The 21707-nt window shown below is 39.5% G+C and overlaps 3 protein-coding genes across 5 annotated transcripts; 1 reads left to right on the top strand and 2 right to left on the bottom strand.

The window, feature by feature from the left end:
- Positions 1-47: 47 nt before the first annotated feature.
- LOC125015804 lies at positions 48-7369 on the bottom strand. The gene is made up of 11 exons (XM_047597774.1): positions 6901-7369; positions 6059-6424; positions 4652-5014; positions 3740-4093; positions 3580-3597; positions 3174-3237; positions 3038-3081; positions 1975-2125; positions 1757-1870; positions 1414-1481; positions 48-521 (listed from the first exon to the last, which is right to left on the bottom strand). The coding sequence occupies exons 1-11, from the start codon at positions 7291-7293 to the stop codon at positions 498-500; spliced, it is 1959 nt and encodes a 652-aa protein (XP_047453730.1). The 5' UTR covers positions 7294-7369; the 3' UTR covers positions 48-497.
- Positions 7370-11040: 3671 nt separating this feature from the next.
- Positions 11041-15834, bottom strand: mettl25b (methyltransferase like 25B). The gene is made up of 8 exons (XM_047598018.1): positions 15689-15834; positions 15243-15361; positions 13969-14185; positions 13816-13878; positions 13401-13538; positions 12450-13225; positions 11604-11788; positions 11041-11516 (listed from the first exon to the last, which is right to left on the bottom strand). The coding sequence occupies exons 1-8, from the start codon at positions 15824-15826 to the stop codon at positions 11431-11433; spliced, it is 1722 nt and encodes a 573-aa protein (XP_047453974.1). The 5' UTR covers positions 15827-15834; the 3' UTR covers positions 11041-11430.
- On the top strand, positions 15592-20976 carry isg20l2 (interferon stimulated exonuclease gene 20-like 2). Of its 3 annotated transcripts, none has more exons than XM_047598022.1 (4): positions 15592-15734; positions 17035-17787; positions 17939-18139; positions 18760-20976. In XM_047598022.1, the coding sequence occupies exons 2-4, from the start codon at positions 17134-17136 to the stop codon at positions 18871-18873; spliced, it is 969 nt and encodes a 322-aa protein (XP_047453978.1). In that variant the 5' UTR covers positions 15592-15734; positions 17035-17133; the 3' UTR covers positions 18874-20976. The 3 variants fall into 3 exon arrangements, with proteins under 3 accessions (XP_047453978.1, XP_047453980.1, XP_047453979.1); XM_047598024.1 differs by lacking the exon at positions 15592-15734 and adding an exon at positions 15938-16079; XM_047598023.1 differs by lacking the exon at positions 15592-15734 and adding an exon at positions 16125-16508.
- Positions 20977-21707: the final 731 nt, after the last annotated feature.

Raw genomic sequence — 21707 nt, 5'->3', positions numbered from 1 at the left:
GCAACAGCCAACAGAAGACTGCATGAAAAGGTATACAAGTAGAAATATTTGCTTTTGGAAATGAATGCATTGTTTTATTAATGGGAATTTGTCTCAAACACACCAGTAATCAGTTTACAATTTGCAAAGTGAAGCCCTTTGTCTTGCAGAATTTTTCCAGACATCCAGACTATGAATATTTCATAAAGCTCTTTATTTCTGCAGGTGGAACTTATGTTTCTAAGTCCAAGTCCAAATAAAGACAGACTTGTCTCCCTCACTACTGCACTCTAGTACAAATCAAACATATATTTTTTTCTTTGTTAAATAAAGTATTGAAATATCCAAAGGATGTAAGATTTTACAACAATTTATATATATGGTTCAAAAATAAAACATACAAAAGACAAAACAAATGACAGAAGACATTGAACAGCTCAGACAGTTGGATGTTGATGAGAAAGCAAATATGGGAAGGCATTCCTCATCAGGTACTCGTGTAGGTTCTTGTGTGACCCTTAGATTATGGCTGCTTTCAAGAACTGAAAACAAAAAAGAAAAAAGATATATAGTATTAGCTCTTCGAGTAAATATCAACATTTAAATGTAGTCGAATTTTCAACCATTATTAAACCAAATGTGAAAGAAATCGTGAAATGTTTTAAGTTCAAGATTACAATACAATACCAATACAATATGATTGACAATCTGATCTCACCACTCTATGTAATGAATTCTTTGACACAAACCTTTTTATGCCTCAAACTGATTCACTTTTAAGTATGGATTTTAACAAAGAAAGTTCTTTGTTAAAGAAGTCACCTTAACGTGAAGTAATTTTGTTAAACAGTTGACAAAATTACACAACTTTCTGCTTGCTGCTTAAAAGAGGTGGCTTTAGATAATGATGCCGTTACTTTGTGTGTATTATGTTCCACTGCTGCTGCAGACTGTTTCATACATACAGTATGAACAGAATATTGTTGCACTCTTTGTATATATTGGTGTGGGTGTGTGGGTGACCGTTGTATATTGAAAGTATCTCCAAAATCCTAAACAAAGGCAGAGGGTATTTAATACATACAGTAAATGAAGCCATACTATTGTTTAATAGAAATAAATAAAATAAATAAATAGTAGCCTTAATTGTCTCTAAATTTGTCCCTGCTGTTTGACCCATCCATTTGTTCACAGTAGTGTGTACAGTTGAAGCAGTGGGCTGCAGCCTCAGGTGGGTTGCACCAAATTGGGGGTTAGATGCTTGCTCAGGACACCACAGCCATGGAGGCTGGAACCTGGGACCCTTCGGCCCCCAAGCTGCACCTCTAACTACTCCTCCACAGCTCCCTTCTGTTTCTGCAGATTTGCAAACATTTAAGCAAACAATAGGTGGTGCATGTAGTAAATTGCATTAATCAAAACCTGTAAACTGACCTGCTGGAAAGAGAAGCTGGCAACCTGGCAGTCACATGGCAAATTCAGCATACGGGCCTGGAAGCGATCTGAGACAAGAAGCATATATTAAAAACTAGAGGAATTTAATCCTTTTTAAAACCAATATCTTGTTATGGTACTTATGATAGAATATATTTCCAACATGATTCTCATGACATTTTGAAAGTCCGTTTAGACAATTGTGTGATAGGAAAAAAAGAGCATTCTGGGCTAATGAAGTCTAGTGAATCTAATTTTCTAAGCATACTTACTGTAATGATCTATCAAAACGTAATGGGACTGGTGCACTGCTACAAGCCAGCCTTCTTAATGCTTCAGTTACCTTTAAGGATCTGAAGTTTGGTCAGGACTGCCACATAGTTGTCATAGTCTATACCACCTTGAGAACTGTATCCTTGCCACAAAATGCTGAAGGTTTCATCATCAAAATCAAATTCTGTGTCACAAAGAAAAGATTAACAAAATTTTGATTAACAATATAGTTAAGAGAAACAGCAATGTGTGCATTGGTGCTGCACTATTAATGACAAAGATTTATACCACGGGCAGACAAGTTTTTTTTCATTAGGTTCCGAGGGACAGAAAAAGGATCCCTTCTCTCGGAGCTCCCCACATACTCCCTCCTGACGACGGCCACGTAGCGCTCAAGTTTGAAGAACTCTGCCTCATCCAAGTCTCTGGTCTTGTCTGCCTGAAGGTGCTGGTTAAAGACCTTAAAACATGGTCATACAGCTTATTGCACAGTTGCCTCTCCTGCTTGTTTCTAATTCTCCAATCGTGTGGAGTTGGAGAATAACAGAAGTCTTAGTCTGCACCTGTCATTAGCTACAAACAACTTTAACCCCTTGCTTGGATGTTTGACGTCTCAGTTTATGCCCATCAGCTAGTTGCTTTAAAGCACAACATATTTCTAACACTACTTCTAATTATTGTGTTATTTATTTTTTATTTTTTGGATTTGGTGAAAAGTCTTCACTTCTTATCTTCATTTACTATAAACAAGCTTATCCATGTCAAAGAGGCATTGCAGCAGAAAACTTAATCAAGAGGCAGGTTTGTGTCAGAAATCCAAACTAAATAAACAGTGAACCAGGCTGAAGCTGGAACATCTGCATGTGTATGTCAGAATAACGTCATTATTTCACATTTTGTATGGCGTTTTTTGTTTGTTTGTTTGTTTTCATCGCATACAGGTAATTCTGAACCTATAGGTCTCATTTAGCCAATCAATATTTTTCTCTATAAACTTTAGAACAGATACATTTTATATTATGGAACATCTTCTACAAAAATTAATACATGTTGAAAGGTGCAATGCAATCAGATTGGACTGACTAAACACAAGATGCCAAATAGAATGACATCTTTGTTCTCTTGTTTTCTCCTAACTAACCACTACAAGAGTGGTGAAAACTCCCAGACTTATAATCAACATACTATGCAACATACAGCAGTTTACAGAAGGAGAATTGTTCATTTTAAATCTTCTGGGTTGAATCATTAATCCTGGAGCCTACGCAACAACCAGACATGACTCTAGCTGCACTGAGCAGATTAACAAAAGCACTGGTGCAACTCCAGCAGTGTGAGTTGCAAAGGATACATCCATGAGAGTCAACAGCAGACTGGCAGTCCTAAGGGTTAGAGCTAGATTTTGACAAGAAACAACAAACCTCAGTGTTAAATATTCACTTGGTGAGATAGTGTCGTTAAGGTGTAAAAGCGGAAAGTAAACTGACATTTGCCACGGACAGAATAGCCAGCAGCATTCAGCTTAGCGAGAACACTTTCAACATTCAGCATCTGGAAACAAGAAAAGTCAAGTTTAGATGCAGATAATGAAGGTGATGCAGCCTGCAATAACCTAACTGAGGGGCTCTTTAATATAAATTTAATGTACTGCATGGATTTCTTTTAACTACTAATAGTGGTGGGGACTTATGTTACAGGTGGGTCATAAAGCCTTCTTTAATGGCAAAAACTTTTTATGAACTTTTATTAACATGATTCTTTTTTGTGCCTTTTTATTATACAGTGATGTTTACCTTGTTCAGCTACAAACACTTCCACACATGTATAATGCATCTATTCAGTTTTAACATATTACATAACTATTCATAGTTGACATAATAGTTAAGTACATGCCTCAGGTCGGCTTTCCTCCTGTGAAAGAAAAAGAAAAGGAACACGTCATGTAAAGATGACCAGAGGAAAATCGACAAATGCAGCATTTAGGAGATGTTAAGATTCACTTGAGAGATGGTTGTCAAAATCATTTATTGTCAGAAAAGCTCCCATTACTTACTGATACACATGCTTCTTCTGGGAATGAACTGCACTGCAACTCATCTGGCCAGGCGATGCCAAAGCTGCTCGTCAGTCCCTCACAGTCCCGTTTGGCTCTCTCACAGAATGTCCTGCAGGGTCGCTGCACTTGCCCTGCCACACACTGGGGTGCGTACACCCTACACAAGAAGAGGCGGGTGTCCTTCGAGCACACAGTTTCCACCAGTGCACTGAAAAATGACATCTTCATAGCTGCCTCTCTTTGACTTGTGTGCCCTAGGAGATTTGGAACGATGGTTTGGTTGTAGGAGAGGCCCTGGCACATTGGAATGGAGATCGGCTCACAGATATCACCAGTGCTGCTCACGCCATACTGGGGACACAAATGACAGCTGTTACTGCAGGTCCTGCTCTTTTTATCTTAGCATCTGTGGCCTCACGTAAAAAATTCACTTCTGGTGTAATAAGGTCCTTAGATAAAGCGTTAAGCTACTGAAACTAGACTCCAGAAAGGTTTTAGATCATATATTCTAAAGTTTCTATACTCATATCATAGACTGGGACATAATGTCAGGTACTGGCAAGCTCTGCTGAGATTTCTGAGTTTTTTCCAATCCATGTTTACTTTAAACTGACCTCGTTGCAAATTTTCCAAATTAGGGATTTGAAGAGCCTGTTGATTATGTAATTCTGGATGTGCAGACTATCCCTAGATCATAGGTCTTCAACAGGGGGTCACAAAATCTTTGGTTGATTAGACATTTTTTGTATGTATATTTTTAAGCATATTTTAGCAATGGGGTAAGGGATAGCTTAATATTGAATGCAAAATTATAATGATTAAAGAGACCTGTAAGCATCAAACTTCTCCACTTAGAAGACTTAAAAGACACAAACCTTTCTTCATGTCAGAGTGACAGAAAAGACTTACATGTTCACAGGACTCTGTGCTAAATGCGTCGCACTTCAGAGACGCAGGCCACTCGAAGCCAAACTTTTTCAGCAGTGGCTCGCAGTCAGATCGTGCCTGCTCACAGAGCATTCTGCAGGGAGGCCTTGGTTTTCTTGACACACACTCAGGGAGGTAGACAGAGCACAGGAAAGGCTTAATATGAGGGGAGCACTTCACTTTTACAAGAGGATAAAACTGATGTAACTCCAATCCTGCCTCCTCCTGGGTTTGGTGACCAAGAACACCTGGCAGGGCGGTCTCTGTATACGGCAGGTCTTCACAGAGAGGAACGGTGATTGTCTGACATGTCGAAGATCTTTGAGTAACACTGACGAGTGGATCCTGGATGAAGAGAAAGTCAGTAAAGTAATTTTCTTACTCCACAAGTCCTTTCTGCAGTTTTCATCATCTCTAAGTGCAGATTCCCCTTTTTCGTTCTTACTGCCAAAGTGTCTATTTTAATAATCAGTTTATTTCACGATGATTTGTTATCTATAAAACCATACATCAGAGCATGCTGTCCTGAACACCTACCTTTGAAACATGACATACATAAACAGGTGTGGGTAACACAGATAACAAAGTTTAATATCCCACCAGCTGTTCTGACTGAGTATATTAGTGTTCCCTAGCTGCTTCAGACACCCTACTGGTGAGACCATTTGATTGTGATTTGAAGTACACTGCCAGTACTATTATTGAGGGGTTCGGTGCAATCACAGGGAAAAGAAAGAACGCGTTTTATCACATTGTAGCGGAGGCTGCCTCTCCAAACACACAAAATATGAACATTGGGCGCCAGACAGGATTCACACTGTCAGAAAAATATTTTCTAGTTTCATATTCATGAAGATAATTGGAGAAGTAAGAAAAAGACCCAGCTACTGCGTCCCTACGAAATTAACACCATAAGGAAAACAAACAAACAAACAAACAACAACAAAAAAATTACAGTTCAGGGATTAACGTTTCTTTTAAGTATAAGGTATACTTAAAAGGTATAAGGTTGATTACAGTTTCAGTCCTCAGATATTCAAATTAAATATATATCAATAAGCAATATGATGCAATATGTCATTTTCTTCTGATTTCATTCATAAAAGTCATTAGGATTCAACCAACAACAACAACAACAACAACAACAAAAACATTTGTAATAGAAACTTCAGAGCCTTGGCTTTCAAAAAGAGACCAAGACCATGCATAAGCTCCGAAGTGAACAGCATTCAATTTATTTTAGGTATGTCCTAAATAGATGTTTTTTTTGTTTGTTTGTTTTTTTTAGGTTTTTTTTTTTGCAAAACGTCTGGAATGATAAGAGGTTAGTCAGGCTGGTGTTCTAAAATCTGATCATCACATTTGAGTCAGGGAGGGCGAGGGACTTACGTGCTCACAGGACTCTGTGTTAAATGCTTCACAATTTAGAGCTTCAGGCCACTGCATGCCGGACTTGTTGAGCAGCCCCTCACAACTGGATCGCGCCTGTTCACAGAGCGTTCTGCAGGGAGACTGAGCTTGTCCCGACACACACTTGGGGAGGTAGACGGAGCACAAGAAAGGCTTCAGGTGAGGGGAGCACCCCACCCTTACAAGTGGATAGTACTGACGTAACTCCTGGTCTGCGTCGTTCTGTGTTTGGTGGCCTAGAATATTTGGCAGGAGAGTTTCTGTGTAATGGAGTTCTTTGCAAAGAGGGACAGTGAGTGTCTGACATGTTGAAGGGGTGGCTTGAGTAACAGGGTTCACCTGACCCTAGAAGGAAAGAAACATAAATCAACAACAAACTAGAATTTTTATTTACCAAAACTGACTCACACCCCAGTCTGAAATCAGGATTTGTCTGCATCTGTGTCCCAGTATGGTGCAAAATGAAGCCCCCCACCTTCTCATGGTTGTTCACTAAAAGAATAGTTTGACATGTTAGGTTATGCACTTGTTTGTTTTATTTATGATACACGAATGAAGGAATAGTTTTTTTCTTTTTCACTCATGGCAACTAAAATTTGAAGCTCTTACAGTTTTAAGTTTACTGTCTGTTTGTAGGCAGAAGAAAATATAACGTGCTAATACTGAGCTGTAGAGGTGCCATGTCCTTTATATGTAGAATGCAAATAAAACAACCTCAGCCAGAATCTGAAGTGTAGAAATATATTTTTCATAATGATATCCTACCATTATTTAAAAACAGATTCAGTAAATACCAGACATTTTCATTATTTTACACTAACCTGCACGCAATTAGATTCTGGTAAAGATTCACACCGGACCCTCATCGGCCAGAACAACCGTCTTGTTCTGAGAACGGGCTCACACTCTGTCTTGACCTTCTGACACAGAGATCGGCACGGTTTCATCTGGCTGTTGTCCTCCGAGCCACATTCAGGCACCGCAACACGACACATGAGCATGGCGATGTGCGGTGAACAGCCTGTCCCCACAATCTGACCAATTTCCTGTAGGTTGAAGCCTTGAGCTCCGTTCGGATAGAGGCTGGTGGTGTATCCCAAACCTTGACAAAAGCTGGCTGTTAGTGGCTTGCAGTTTGTCCTGTCATCTCTCCTGCAATGGGCCTGCCGAGGAGACAGCAACCAACCCAAAATCACCAACAACAAATGCTTCATGGTGCTCAATGATCTCTACAGTGATGCCAGTGCTGTTTAACAAAGCTTTAGGAGGTTTGTGGCCAGTGTGGCTCTGCTGCTCTGTGAAGGAGGTGGAGTATGAGTCCTCGAATGAAGTTTCAACAAACAAGGCACTGATTTAGGACCACTTGCAAAGCCACATATAAATAGGACGTGTAACACAAAATGAGAACCATACTGGTCTCAGATCTGCAGCCCTGTGGCAAGAAATTCAATCCAGGGGATGCTTTATGGCATCTGGTTGTGATTATGCGTAATCTCACTAAGAATTTGTTGCATAAAACACATTGCATAAACTTAGGCATATATTCAAACACTTCCAGTATTACACCAAACGTCCAGTAGAGAAAACAAGTTAGTAAACAAGTTTTGTATTTGCAGAACTGCAGTTCACTTCTGAGGCATCATGCTGTTTTATTGTTGTCGAGTCTGAGGCCAGGAAGAGGGAGGAATATCGGTTTCCAAGGTGAATCACAAAGCTTTAGGATCTTAGCAACCTACTTGGTGAGTTCAGTGCTGAGGTTAGCCTATACATACACCCACAGCACCAGTGTTTACATCCTGATCTTGATTTAGCATGTCGCTAACACTTGCCGCTTACACCAAATACAACTCCTGTGGGCATCAAACATATTTGGAAATTTCAACTGGAATATAGATATTTCATTTACAAACTATTAGTATAATTTAATGGATTAGCAAAGGCATCAGACTTCCATCTGCAAACCATGAATGGATTGTTAACATTGCTAAAACTAGCTACCAAGCTGTATATCATGACCTTTAAAGAAAAATAATAATAATAATAATACTAGTATAAAAACATCGTGCCCTAGATTGATGGAGAACTTATGATGTGACCATTGTTACCATTGTTACTGCACAGGAGGAGGAGTAATAGTCCACAAATAGAGTTTTTACAAACAAGGCACTCATCTGGGGTCACTGGTAAAGTCACATGTTAACAGAGTAATCAACATAAAATGAGAACCATACTGGTCTCAAAGCAGCAGTGTTCATTCTAAGGGATCGGGGGCTTATTAACAAGCACAATACTTGTTTGTGATTATGTGATTTCTGTGTAAACTGGGGGCGGAGAATTTGTTGCATGAAGCTGGCACAGTAAACATCTGGATGTTAAGTATTTCAACATGAATATATTGAGAAAAACAGCAGCGTCGGTGATTCTCTGGGACTTTTGTTCCTCAAATTGCACATCCACCATGTGGCACCATGAGTTAAGTGTTTGGAGAAATAGGTAATTATTCAACACCAAGTATCCAAGTGACCCTTTAAAGACAGACGGTCTTTTTAAAGACCCCAGAAGGTTCATGCTTTTAATTGCTGGTCAGGAAGACAGAGCAAAATAACTTAAGCGAAGTTACTCCACTATCATGTCATTAACCTATTTCAATGCTTTATCTTTCCCCTTTGAGACACATAATAGTGAAAGCATAAACTACATGCATGTAACTTTAATGTGCATGGATGGACTCCTGGCTGACCAGACTCTTATCACAGCATCACACAGTCACTTGTACTGTTTCTGTACTGCAGCTATAAAATTAAAACATAATAAACAAACGTAAGAAAGTATGAAAAACACCTGGAATGACGTCAGGGTTCATAGAAGGAAGTCATATTTACTGTCATGTCTTCATCTGGATAATCCTATTTCTAACAAATGCCAGAGCACGTTCATTACAAAGACAACCTTTAGAGTTTGTCCTCAACTTTTAGTTTTCTTATGTCTTATCTTACTGCACATTTTGTGCATTTTTCACATGACTATGGCATTGCAAGTCAGAGTGACATCCAGCTTGAAGTTAATGCTGTCACGTAACACATGACCAGATTCTTTTAAAGAAGCTTGGACATATTCAAAAGACATATTTATAGAACAAAGAACAAAAAAAGTGCTTGAGGTCAAATATTTCATTTTATGTAGTTTAAAACTAAAACATATCAAATCTGAGCACAGAATTTTTCAGCTCTGCGTTTTCCAAAGTTTTCTCAAACAGGAGACATGGCATCTAAGTGACGTAAACTGGCTAAGTTGAGAAACAGCTGAGTCACAGTTAAAGTGATGTCACCAGGCCCGGCTGATTTATCTTCAGTAGAATTTTAACCTGCAACACATTTTTCCTGCATAGATATTAAGACCTTTGCACTATGACAAATGTATTAGCACTCAGAGTACTGTAGTTTATACATTACTAATGTGCCCTGAACCAAGGATAGGCTCCAAGTCCCCAGGACAAAAGGTTACAGAAAATGAATGAATGTCTTGAAAGGAAAGTCTCCAGGCATACTCCTGAGGGTCAATTATTTGTCCTGCTTTTACGTTAATACAATACAATGTGAACCACTTTTGAGAAATGTTGTGGGTTTTCTTAAAGTGGAATTGTATGTTTGTGGTTTTGTATTACAGTGTAAAACAGTGTAAAATAAGTCAAACAAATTTCCCAAGGATTTCAGTTTTGTGCGTGCTTTCTTGTATGTGATTCTATTTGCGGAGCTTTAAAGAAAGAAATGCAGTTGCCACAGGAACTTACCACGGGGCTGTTCTAACCAGTTAAACTGCTTTGTTTATCTGAAAGAAAAATGCATTTGCAATGCCAGATGTTTAAACCTGACACTGAAAGGCTTGGCCTTCTCATGATGTGATCAGGGCAGCGACCAATAAGAAGTAACTGGTTTTATTTGTTAAGTGTTAAGTGTTAAGATGACATGGACATTGTTCCTGCTTCAGAGGTTTGCAAAGGTGAGTAAATAATTTTGATGTGGAACAGCAGCTACTGATCAAATGTCTTAGGGGTTATTATCCATACCGTTCCTTAAGACTTAATATCATTACCTGGAAAGGACGATTCATTATTACAACTGGTAATCCAATAGCATGCTTCCATTGAATTAATTGTAGCTTAAATTAGGAAATATTACTCACATTTCATTTACAATCTGAATGCTTGTATATAAACCAGAATTTATATTAAAAGGAAAAAACAGTTATAATGTTTCCATATGTGTATCATTATGTTTTTGTTTGCTTCAATAAGAGTGAGCCTTAAAAATCAATGAGGAGTTGTACGGCAAAGTTTTTATAGTAGCCCAGAACAAAGCCAAACACCAGCTCTAGAGGGAGCCATTTGCTCTTTAATGTTGAGGTAGTCAGATTCTCCTATACCTTTGGAAAGGGAGCGTACTCGGTTGTTTGCCAACAAATCCTGCAGACTGGCCCTTTAAGAACATGCATGTGGTAATGGTTAAAGAGTACAGTGCGCATGTTTCTTTATTAACGAGTAGAAAGGCTCTGATTGATATTTAACTTGCCTTAAAAGCCATTTAAAGAAAAAGTTCTTGAAACAATGACTAATATCTCAAAACAATGCAAACCGTCAATCACAATGTCAACAGAGAAACGGTGTGTCAACTGATGTGAGTAATCATTGTGATCTTTAGAAGGTCATGGGAGACTGGGAGCTATCCCAGCTGGCGCTGGGTGAGTCGTGGGGTACATACTGGACAGGTCAATAGTGTATCATCAGGCTAACAAAACGAGACAAATAACCACCGTGCAACTAAACAGTCTCATTAAAAGAGACAGTTTTAATACATTTTTTCAGTCAGATTGACAGAAATGGGGACCCAAGACATCCACTCATATTCACCATGGCCTGACACTACTGTAACACTTCACAAAACAATACACTGATGCAACCAATATAAAAGACTTTTGTTTATTGCACTGAGGTACCGACACACAAATAAATCACAAACCATGATAGTACAACAGACCTTTTTAAAAATGAAACAAGCAATAAAATTCAAACTTGATGTTCAGATGGTATAAAAGCTATTTTATAGATGTGCAGTGTATCAGGTTTAAGTAGAACTGCCCATCTTAGCACAGTGGGATCCAAGATTTCCAGCATGTTCCTGTGTCACACTAGAGATCTGAGGTGTTCCACTGCAAAGAGGGTATCCATTCATTTAAGTAAAAAATATGCCAGCAAATTAGACAGGTCAGCAAAAAAATGCATTAACTTCCCTTAATATCAATTGCTAAAATTGCTAAAAACCATGATTGACTGGGACTTTCCCTTTTCGTCTTGCTCATCCACAAGGCTTCAGAGCCACAAGCACAAAGTTTCTTGGAGAAAAGTTTGGGTCGAAGAGAGGAACCAGCTGACTGTCCACTCCTGTAGAAAATCAAGGATTTAGCTGAAGGGGATGCAACCGCACAAAAATGTAAAAGCAGGTTATCAAATTTGGATCCTGAAGCTCACCGTTCTCCTGCAGGTAGATCATTCTGTCCAGCAGCACTAATGTCTCCACCACGGGAGCCAGCAGCAAGGCCAGACTGAAGTACACCACCACCCTGCCCTGCTGCTTCAACATGGCCTTTACTCGCTCTGGGTGCAGAGGCAAGTCTGGAGGAAGGCCGACCCGTAACAGACCCAGACGGGCGTACCTAGGCGGGAAAACAGATGTAGACAGAAGAGGACTTGATCTATTAGTTACCCAGCAGTGGCATAAGTAATCAAAGGTTCTAAAACCTTTGATTACCTATAACTAATCTAGAAATTTCTCATACTGGCACTATAAGCTAATTACACCGATCAGGCATAACATTATGACCACCCTGTGTCAGGCTGCATCCTGCTGGGGATGGGTGCTGCCATCAAGGAGTGTCATTGTTATGGGGTGGGGGTGCCTGGTCTGGTCTAAGTGGTGCTACATGTCTAAGTAACATCCACATGAAAGTCAGGTCCAAAACAGTATTTCCCAGCAGAAGACTGGATTGTCACAAGATGGTCAATGTTGTTCACTTCTCCTGCCAAAGGTTTTAATGTAATGGCTGATTAGTGTCTTATTTTTAACAGGATTCTCTATTGGAAAGCTTTGAACCAACATGGTATCATTTATTCTATTGTAGCGGAGATGTTCGCCTCTAATCTATTTTGTTTTAAGATAAAAATAAACAAATAAAAGCCTACAGTCACAGTCATGATAGTGACCAGACATTGAGATTATTCCCTGTAGAAATTCCCTCCAGCAATGTACACTAATGCAAAATATCTATTGAGAGCAAAAACATCTTTAAGTGGCTTGAGACTGCAGTGTTCACTCACTCAGTAAAAGGTAATAAGTGGGCTTTCTTAATGGTCTGGATTCCTGCCCTGCGTAGATCTGGCCTTGTATCCCTGACGAAGGTCTCTAGCATTGCGCGGTAACAGTGCGTCCTGAGCAGCTCGCTTTCCTCCCTGAGCCTCCGTATGTAGTCCTCCACAGCGTGACACGCCCCCTCTCTTGCCTTATAGGACAACTGATGTCCTGGCAACCCCCGCACCCAGGAGCTCATGGGGTAGCCAAACTCAATGGGACTCGATTCTTGGCCTGGTGTCAGTGGAGTGGGAGGTACGACTAGTCCTGGTGGGGAGGGGTGTTCTTTGGTTGTGATTTTCATGTAGCAGCACGCCACTGAAGTGATGCCTCGAACATGTGGACAATTGACAAAGTGGCGGATGAGGGTGGCACTGAGGTCACCACAGGCATGGAGACCAGTCAGGACAAAGTCTGGATAGCTTTGCAGGCTGTTTTCTTCAAGGTTCACATCCTCTTGACAGTCACGTTGAATATATGAGCAGCAGGTTTCAGCAGATACCTCTTCTTTAGACTCATTCTGCTGTGATGGCTGCTGTGATGAGTCTTGAGGTTGAGCACTTCCTTGACCCTCAGAGCTCCGCAGTCTTTTTTTACAGGGTCCTGATGAAGTTGGCAGACTTTTGCTGACACAGTCTACCTCTCTTAGCTGATTGATGAAAGCCTCCCATGATGCTTTAGGGTTTACCCAACCTGCCACATGTCGAGGAAAGCACTGTAATACTGGGAACTGAGAGGAGACGTTCTAAGAACAAGAAGATTAATATTAATTAATATTCTGGTTGGTTTGATGTCATCTAAGGCAGAAACTCAAAGAAAAACTTCTACTTCAAAGCACTAAAGCAGCCATAATCACTATCTTAGATTAAGAATTTTTCAAACGTATTGAAAATACATTATACATTCAGCAAATCACCAACTTTTTTCTGGTTATCCTTCTCCAAGGCCCACAACAGCTGTCCATCAAACTTAGACGCCATAGCAACTAGGGTGTGATCAGCCTCGATGGCAGTAACAGACAGTCCAAGCCCAAAGGACAGGAAACGAGTCAGGTGACCCTATCAAAGGAAAGAGTCTGAATGTTAAAGTGTGATGTTATACAATTCTGTTCAAATGTCTAGCATGCTCTTTAAATGCTTTTTAAATCCCAACAGAGAGAACACTGAATCACTGTTAAATGGGTGTTACAGAGTCTAACATGGCTCTATGACACCTACTTCTATTGTTTAGTTTGATCTGATTGAATCTGATGTATCGATATGATGCGTTGATGCATTACAATGCCGCTGACAGTAGATCAATTCAAATGTATGACTAATTAACACAATAAATCACCTGCCCAGAGCCCACATCCACAACTCTGCTGCAGTCAGTCTGGTCACAAAGTTGTTTTACCAGCTGAGAATAGAATAAAAAAAATCATAAAGTCGTTAACAGAAAACCAATTAAAGTCTTAATATAAATAGCAGAGAAGAAGCAGTTCTGTACCGTTCCCAGCTTGCGGATCTCATGCTGTTTTTTGGGTTTAACATGTTTCCTGAATATGTGCCCCAGCAGTGAGCTCTGACTCTGGTTTTCCAGGAATTCCTCAGGCTTCACTGAGCCGGCTGCCGTGACCTGCTCACGTCTGTGCTCTCTGGGAAACGCCAGGGAATGAGCTGCAGCACGGAAAGCCAAGAGGGACAGAGGCCATACTGAAGGATATCTGTAACGACATAGTTTGTATGTTCATTTTAACTCATAAGATTAATATTATTTTAATATAAAATATTTATTGTCATAATATTCCCTGTGGTCTCTACATTAGTATTAGCACTGGTTCAAAACTAGGGACGCATCATTTGTAAAATTCTGGGATGATAGCAATACAGGTGTTGGAAATAACAATTTGGATTAATGCAGATATCACTATGAAATATGAGGAAAAAAAGGAGTTTTGCCGCACACAACAGATGCAGAATACAAATGTTCACTTTATTACGTGTCTCGCCTCATGGCTTCATCAGGTTGTTGGATATCAGTATGTTGCGTCTTAATTACGAAGGGACACAAATCTAAATTAGAAAAATTATTAAACAGCCTTCAATATAACTGTTAACATAAAATATATGCATCTCCCTATTCCCTACCATGAGGAGAATTCTTCAATGCTTAAGTTGGGCGACAAAAAACATTTCTCTGAAATGTTAATTCAGTGCAACTAATGGTAGATTCAATTAGAAAAGCTCCAGCGATCTAAAACAAACTAAAAATAATTTGTAATATATAATCCAACACAACACTTAGCCATACTGCAACAGATGAACACAACCAGCAAAACACAGACGTGTGCCTGATAAAACAGACATTCTGTAAATTAGATGTGACTCAATCAGTGTATTTTGACTGTATTAAAAATAAACAGTGAAATATCTTTCACATATTTGCGTCAAAAATAAAAAATGAGTAGAAAGCTACAAGACTGACATGTTTACTCAGATCAAATCAATGGCCGACTAACCATAGTTCTTTTGCAGCACAACTCTCAGACCCATAGTTTATTAATACATAACATCAAATAATCTGTCTCTAACAATCTCTCTCTCGCTATATAAAAACATCAAGAAAACAAATTCATGAAGTGTATTATTATATATTATTAACCTCTTGGTGGCTTGGTTCCTTGACGCTCATCTTTACCTTAGTATTGTCACTTTTTTTTTTCTTTTTTTTTTACATTTGTAACCGTTCATTTAAGGTTCATAATTATCAGCCAGTATTACCTCCTGTCTTCATGAGCAGCATCCAGTAATAAGTCTGCAATCTGTGGATATGACAGGTCCTGCAGCACCAGCTGCCAGCTGCTGGGTAGAGTGTGCCAGAGATCTTCTGTGAAGAATTCCTATGGAGGGAACATCTAACTTTAGATATTCACTAGAGAAACTACACAAAGATGGGGCATATGAAACTAGATGAGCGTGTAAACATTTTTGCATTTAGTGCTTCTTAGTACAGCAATACAAAGGATTTATTGCTGGATTGCACTGATCAGAGAGGGCAGTGAGGTCGTCCTCTTTCATCGTTATTGATGAAACCTAGAATTTCGGAATGTTTTTTTTCCAAATTCTTTTTTTTTTTTTTTTTTTTTTTTTTTTGCAAAACAACCCATTCCCCCTTCTTCACATAAGGCTGCAACGTGTGCCAACAGAAATCTGATAAAAATACGTACAATTATATAAGAGTCGGACAGGCGGCTGTACTGAGACAGGAACGTGGTGAGTCTTTTGGCCAGCTCTCTCTGCTGCTCCGCTGTGAAACTTGGTGTAAATATCTCCACATCCTGTGCTGCTGACCGCTCTACTGACATGGAACCTGGCTCTGAGGGGAAGCTAATGCTAGCATGCGTTGTCGTGGTTAACGCAGCGTTATTTCTTTTCCACTTAAGACGAAGTGCACCTAATATGCTGACAGTCTCGGTCCAAGATTATTACCAACTCACTCCTCAAGTCCGCATGTATAACACAAATGCTATGTTTTTAATTGAGCTAACTGATTTACGCTAGCACCCGTGGCAACTGGAACTTAAACGGGTAGAATCACGAAGCGTTCAAGTGCGTCACGTAAGTTTTAATTTAGATGGTGTGAAGATCAGTTAAGCGTTATAAATAAGATATTATGTAACCGAGTTATTTTTTATTATTTTATTATTTATGTTTACTATGAATCCAGTAATTGTTTACGATGCTAATGCAATTGGATATTGGTTATATGTGATGGTGATATGTGGTTTATTTACCGAATGTAAAGTTAACAAAAGTAAATATTCTTTAGTATAGGGTAAGTGTATTCCACTTCCTTAAATTAGTTATGAAAATGACTAATTAGCTATCATCATAGTGTTAGATTAAACTGACAAAAACTTTATGCGTTATGGAGTCTTAAAATATTCTAACTTCCGACTCTTCCTGTTTTACTGGAAAGCAACATGCCCCGGATATTGATGGTTTGTTGTGAGCAAAAAGGCTCGTGTGGGTCACGTTGTGCTGCAGGTCGGGTTTTTGTATTTTACTTATTTTCCGATATTCCCTCACTGGGACACTGCCGATATCACCCAGTGAATGTTCGTAAACAGGCGTAATTTTCTTTTGAGAAACAGTCGTATCCACCAATTGACAAACACTGAGTTAGCTTTGGCAAGCTACCGTTAGCTTGGTTGAACGTCAACAGTTATTGACGTAAATTTGTTTTAATTCACGGCACAATTACGACAATGCGTGTGTATAACCTTTGTCTGTACATCGTCTATTGATTATAAATGTCTTGAGCAGTGTTGTTTAGATGACGGGATTCTCCAGGTTGCCTTGTTGCTATATTCCTGATGAAGAAAACTGATTGACCCCTAAAAACAGTATCAATTAAGAACGGGAATTTTAAAGTTCTATAAGAAGTGAATGGAATTTTCTGTTTGTGGTTAAGGTGTTGTAAAATCTCGCTTTAGACTTAGTATGTTATAAAGACGTTATACATTATAGTCCAGCAAATCAAGACAGTGATAAAGTTGTGTTTGCTTTGCAGGATGTTGTCTGTAATCTTGTCTCTGTGGATACAAGGACAAAGACCCTGCTGAGGAAATCAAAATAAGCACATTCACACTATAGTTGAGAAAACGTAAACATGTCAGACATGAGGAACTTTGCGTGCCCTCCCAACAACACGGCACTGATAAGGAGTGCAAAAAGGAAGCAAAAGAAGAAAAACAACCAGTTTCGTAAAAAGATGCAGTACTTAGAGACAAAGGGCTATGTTAAGGGTAAACACGGATTCAACCACTGCAGGTCAGACAACAGACATGACCAAGCTCCTCGCCAAAATGGAGCGTACCGAAGTGTTCCTCCATCTTCCACACGAAAACAAAGTTTATTTCATGTAGCCAGTACATCCAGTGCTTCACACTGTAGCTCTAGGCCTTCTGGATCCACACACAACCAGCCTCCCTTCTCTTCCTCTGTGAACAGCAAAGACAGCCATGAAAACCAAAAGGAACCCGTGAACACAAAATTAATGGGAACTGGCTCTGGCCCTGGCCCCTCATCATCAGCAGGGATCCCCACAAAATATCTTGCCATTGACTGTGAGATGGTGGGCACGGGACCAAAAGGGGCCCATAGCCAGCTTGCACGCTGCAGTATAGTGTCCTATGAAGGAGATGTGGTTTATGATAAGTTCATATTGCCCCCCGTGCCAGTCACTGACTACCGCACCAGATGGAGTGGCATCCGACGCAATGACCTTAACAATGCCACGCCGTACTTGGAGGCGAGGAAGGAGGTGAGAAAATAATCTGCGTGTTCTGTCTTTTTGTTAACGGAAATGTAAGACATTGTACATATTTTCAGTGAACATAAGATTGAGTAAAAGTTCTTTCTGGCAGTTCTACACAGAATCAGTGAGTGCAATGTTTTATTTTTTGCTACTGTAGATACTGAGGCTCCTCAGGGGAAAGGTGGTGATTGGCCATGCAATCCACAACGACTACAAGGTCCTCGATTATTCACACCCCGCTGCCTTAACCAGGGACACTTCCCGAATATCTCTTCTCAACCTGAAGGCTGGCTTTGCAGAGAATGAGTGTGCCTCACTGAAGAGACTCACAAAGGCCATCTTCAGTCGTGACATCCAGGTAGTTAATGTGTCAAGAGCGCTGCTGATGGTATATTCTTCTCAAAGTGTGGTATTTGCAAGAAGAGCTCCATAAACTAGCAACACTTTTATGTTCTGTTTGTTTCACATTTGGAGTGGGAAATACACAAGAAGGTTACCTACATAACTACATCATAGAATGAGTACTGTTGCCTAGAGGTTGTACAGACTACTCCACCTGACATCTGTGCCATGACACCTTAAGCATCATGCTGACTAGTCACTGATCATGTGACAGTAACAACATGCACACATGTGAGAAGACAGGTGAGGAGTCCAGTGGGTCATTGCAGTAAAGTAGCAGGGGTTCATCAAGTGTGTGGAAATACTTCACTAAAGATGAAGCCCATTCTACTCTTTCTTGTTCCCCAACCATACAGTTTCAACACAGTCTGGTTATGTTGGCCTGAATGTTGGTGCCTTCACTCAGGTGGAAAGAGGGAGAAGAGTGTGTGTGAGGGGCGTAAGGGGTCATCCATGATGCACTTGGCTTTGTGGATGCAGCGTGTGATGTAAATGTTTGTGATGTACACCTCAAGTATGTCAAATATTCAGCTGAATAACATGATGCTGAACTCTTTTTCTCTCTTGCGCCCTCAGACCGGAAGGAAGGGTCACTCTTCTGTGGAGGATGCAAGAGCCACGATGGAACTTTACAAAGTGGTGGAAGTGGAGTGGGAGAGGACACTGGCCTCCAAATCCCAGCCGAGATAGCACCAAGTCTGGGGAGACAACGTGAACGCAAAACTCAAATTAAATTTGAGACGGCAGGCATGTGGTTTTGGCTTAGTGATTCACTGCAGGGTTTAATGGTTCCAAGTAGAAACCAGGAAAACTAGTTACCTTTCTACCAGCTACCTGATATTTCCAACTGCACTGTTATTTTGAGAGAAGAAGAACATGAACTGTAGTTAGGTTTTTCCTCAGGGTTTACATTGTGTTTAAATGGTGCTTCTGCCACTTGGGGGCAGACATGTATTTCTTGTAACAAGAAAGAAAGACATGGAAACAAGAAGTATCTGTGATCTTGTATACCAAAAACACTTTGAAGTGTTTTTAACCTGTCAGTGGTGTAGCTATTATAGGAAAAGCTCACACCTCATTGTGTATTCTTATTTTTCTATCATTTGGACACATGAAGATGGACTCTGACTAAAATGCTGCCAAAAGAGGTTGATCCTGTGCCACTTTAGTTTAGGTCAAACATGGAAGCCTAATAATGCAATACTGTTCTGCTTTGTTTGGTCAAAGTCACTTGTAGCTTTTATTAAGGAGAAATTTTAACTTACTAGTAGTTTAAATGTCTTTTCAGTATTCTTTTCAGTGTGAAGCATACACTTTCTATACAGAATGCCAGAGTATGAGTGAATGTTCAGATTTCTAATTTCTCTTTTAATTAATTGTAAAACCTGCACATACACCAAAATACTGAGGATATGACTTAATGTTCCTCATTGCCCTGATGATCCTCATATATTCATCATATCAGACACAACATTAAAACCACTGACAGGAGAATTAAATAATATTGACCATCTTGTGACAATTTGAGTTGTTCAACTCAAAAACATGAACAGCACAAGGTGTTGACCTGGTCTTCAACTTGACTAGATCCCAAACTGATCAAGTATCTGTGGGACGATTACCAGACACCACAGGACACCCTCAGAAGACCTGTGTCCATTCTCTGACAATATTAGGGACTGTGGTCATAATATTGTGTCTGATTGGTATTTCTTCTGGCATAGGAGTGAATGACGACCAATGAACAGCTGATTAACCCACCTCCTTCCAGTCTGTAAATGTAATTCTGCTATTTTGGAAAATGGAAATAGTTACTTTCAGGTTTTGTCATTCTGGTCTTAACTTCAATAAGTCATTACTATAACATATTACTCATTAGAATGATTACTGATAAAAAGCAGGGATAATAATAATAATAAAAAAACTTCCTTGTGCAATTGGTGTGGTAGATTGTGATAAAGGTTGGACTATGACAGCTCTAAATGTATAAGTGATCTGAACCCTGAAGACTTTGACTATGTTATCTACATTATGTAGTAAGAGGACCGAGGTGCCTGTCTACAGTATACCTACAGTGTACCATATTAGTCCAAAAATAAGACCACTGAATTGATTCCATTATTAGTTTTGTATTTTTTGTTTCTATCTAAAATGCAGGTTGTCATGTGCCACAAATCATATGCAAAATTGTTGTTCATTTTCATTTGATATGTTTTAGTCAGTAACTGAAAATGGATTCTGTAGCAGCAAGCCCTGTGAGGCTGTACTCGCTTCAAGAGTCATGCTTTATGCCAACATGACATGTAACAGAAATAATGTTTACCAGTTGTTCACTCACAGTTTACTGTGTTAAATTACTAATGTTTGCAATATCATTAGTTTTCAGATAAAAGTTCAAAAACAAACTAAAAATTTGATCACTGACAAAATGTCGATCCTCTTTATTTGGCAAATCTCAGTGCTTTCACAGATATATTAAGTAGGGTTCATCTATGTCAACTATGGAATTCTGTTGTATGGTAGATTTCTTGGGAGTATGTACGTAAGTTAATATATTTCACTAATAAGTAAAAATGTTAACCTCCTGGTTTAACCTGGGAACCAGACAAATCTGAGAGCTCATTTCTTTTGCTATGACAAGACATGTTTGGCCCCTTTCTAATTCAAACTTATTTCTACCCAGACAGGACAATTACAATCCGTTATCTAACTTGGGGCAAGTGTGATGTGATGACTGTATCACCTACAAAAGCATTTTAATTTTTTTGTGATTAAAAAAGGTTTTCACACTTATTTTTTATTTGCACATTTGCCTGCTATTGCCTAGCTGCCTCATGGTGGTGCTACAGGAAAATGTCTCTGGAGCAGTTCTGCTAAAATGTTTGCTTTCGTGTAGTGTTTTAGACAATGCCTGGCACCTGCAAATGTTGTGAATAGTATTAAATCTCCTTTATTCACCAGCAACAGTTACTACAGTATACATCGATCACCCACAACATTAAATCCACACACATACAACGCTTTAGGAATAACTCAAAAACCATGAACAACAGCACAAGGTGTTGCCCTGTCCTAGATCCAAACTGATAAAGTATCCATGGGATGATCCACATACCCCCCCCCCCCCCCCCACACACACACACACACACACACAGTGTTAGTAAAGGTGGTAATGATAATGATGTGCCTGATCAGCATATATCTCAAAATACATTTACCAGGGTTGTTTCAAGATAGCTAGATAGATACTTTATTTCTTCCACATTCTTGCTCTCCTCTATTTTACACCTCCTATAGCAACTGTTTGTCCTTAAACAAGGGCGTACCAGCACGATTTTCTTGCTGCGAATTCAACACGGGGGCATTAATTATACAGCATGCCATCCGTCCTGAAAAAGCCACACAAGGCACAACTGCTGGCACAGAGAAGCTCATTAAGGTAAATCGCACCAAACCTAACCGACATCACCAGAAATGGTTCTGTTTGTTAAAAAAATGTGAAATATTAGCAATTGCATCACAGA

This window comes from Mugil cephalus, chromosome 11, assembly GCF_022458985.1.
Source record: "Mugil cephalus isolate CIBA_MC_2020 chromosome 11, CIBA_Mcephalus_1.1, whole genome shotgun sequence".
Classification (NCBI taxonomy): Eukaryota; Metazoa; Chordata; class Actinopteri; order Mugiliformes; family Mugilidae; genus Mugil; species Mugil cephalus.
Note: the sequence above shows the minus strand (reverse complement) of the source record. Positions and strands in the feature narration are given on the sequence as shown.

Coding starts and splice junctions, on each gene's coding strand:
- isg20l2 (XM_047598022.1), top strand. CDS start 17,134: ATGTCAGACATGAGGAACTTTGCGTGCCCTCCCAACAACACGGCACTG. Junction 17,788..17,938: donor ACTTGGAGGCGAGGAAGGAG/GTGAGAAAATAA, acceptor TTGCTACTGTAG/ATACTGAGGCTCCTCAGGGG. Junction 18,140..18,759: donor TCTTCAGTCGTGACATCCAG/GTAGTTAATGTG, acceptor TTGCGCCCTCAG/ACCGGAAGGAAGGGTCACTC.
- LOC125015804 (XM_047597774.1), bottom strand. CDS start 7,293: ATGAAGCATTTGTTGTTGGTGATTTTGGGTTGGTTGCTGTCTCCTCGG. Junction 3,082..3,173: donor CTATTCTGTCCGTGGCAAAT/GTCAGTTTACTT, acceptor GTCAAAATCTAG/CTCTAACCCTTAGGACTGCC. Junction 1,871..1,974: donor AAAAAACTTGTCTGCCCGTG/GTATAAATCTTT, acceptor TTTGTGACACAG/AATTTGATTTTGATGATGAA.
- mettl25b (XM_047598018.1), bottom strand. CDS start 15,826: ATGTCAGTAGAGCGGTCAGCAGCACAGGATGTGGAGATATTTACACCA. Junction 15,362..15,688: donor TGTCCGACTCTTATATAATT/GTACGTATTTTT, acceptor TTCCCTCCATAG/GAATTCTTCACAGAAGATCT. Junction 13,879..13,968: donor AGATCCGCAAGCTGGGAACG/GTACAGAACTGC, acceptor TTCTATTCTCAG/CTGGTAAAACAACTTTGTGA.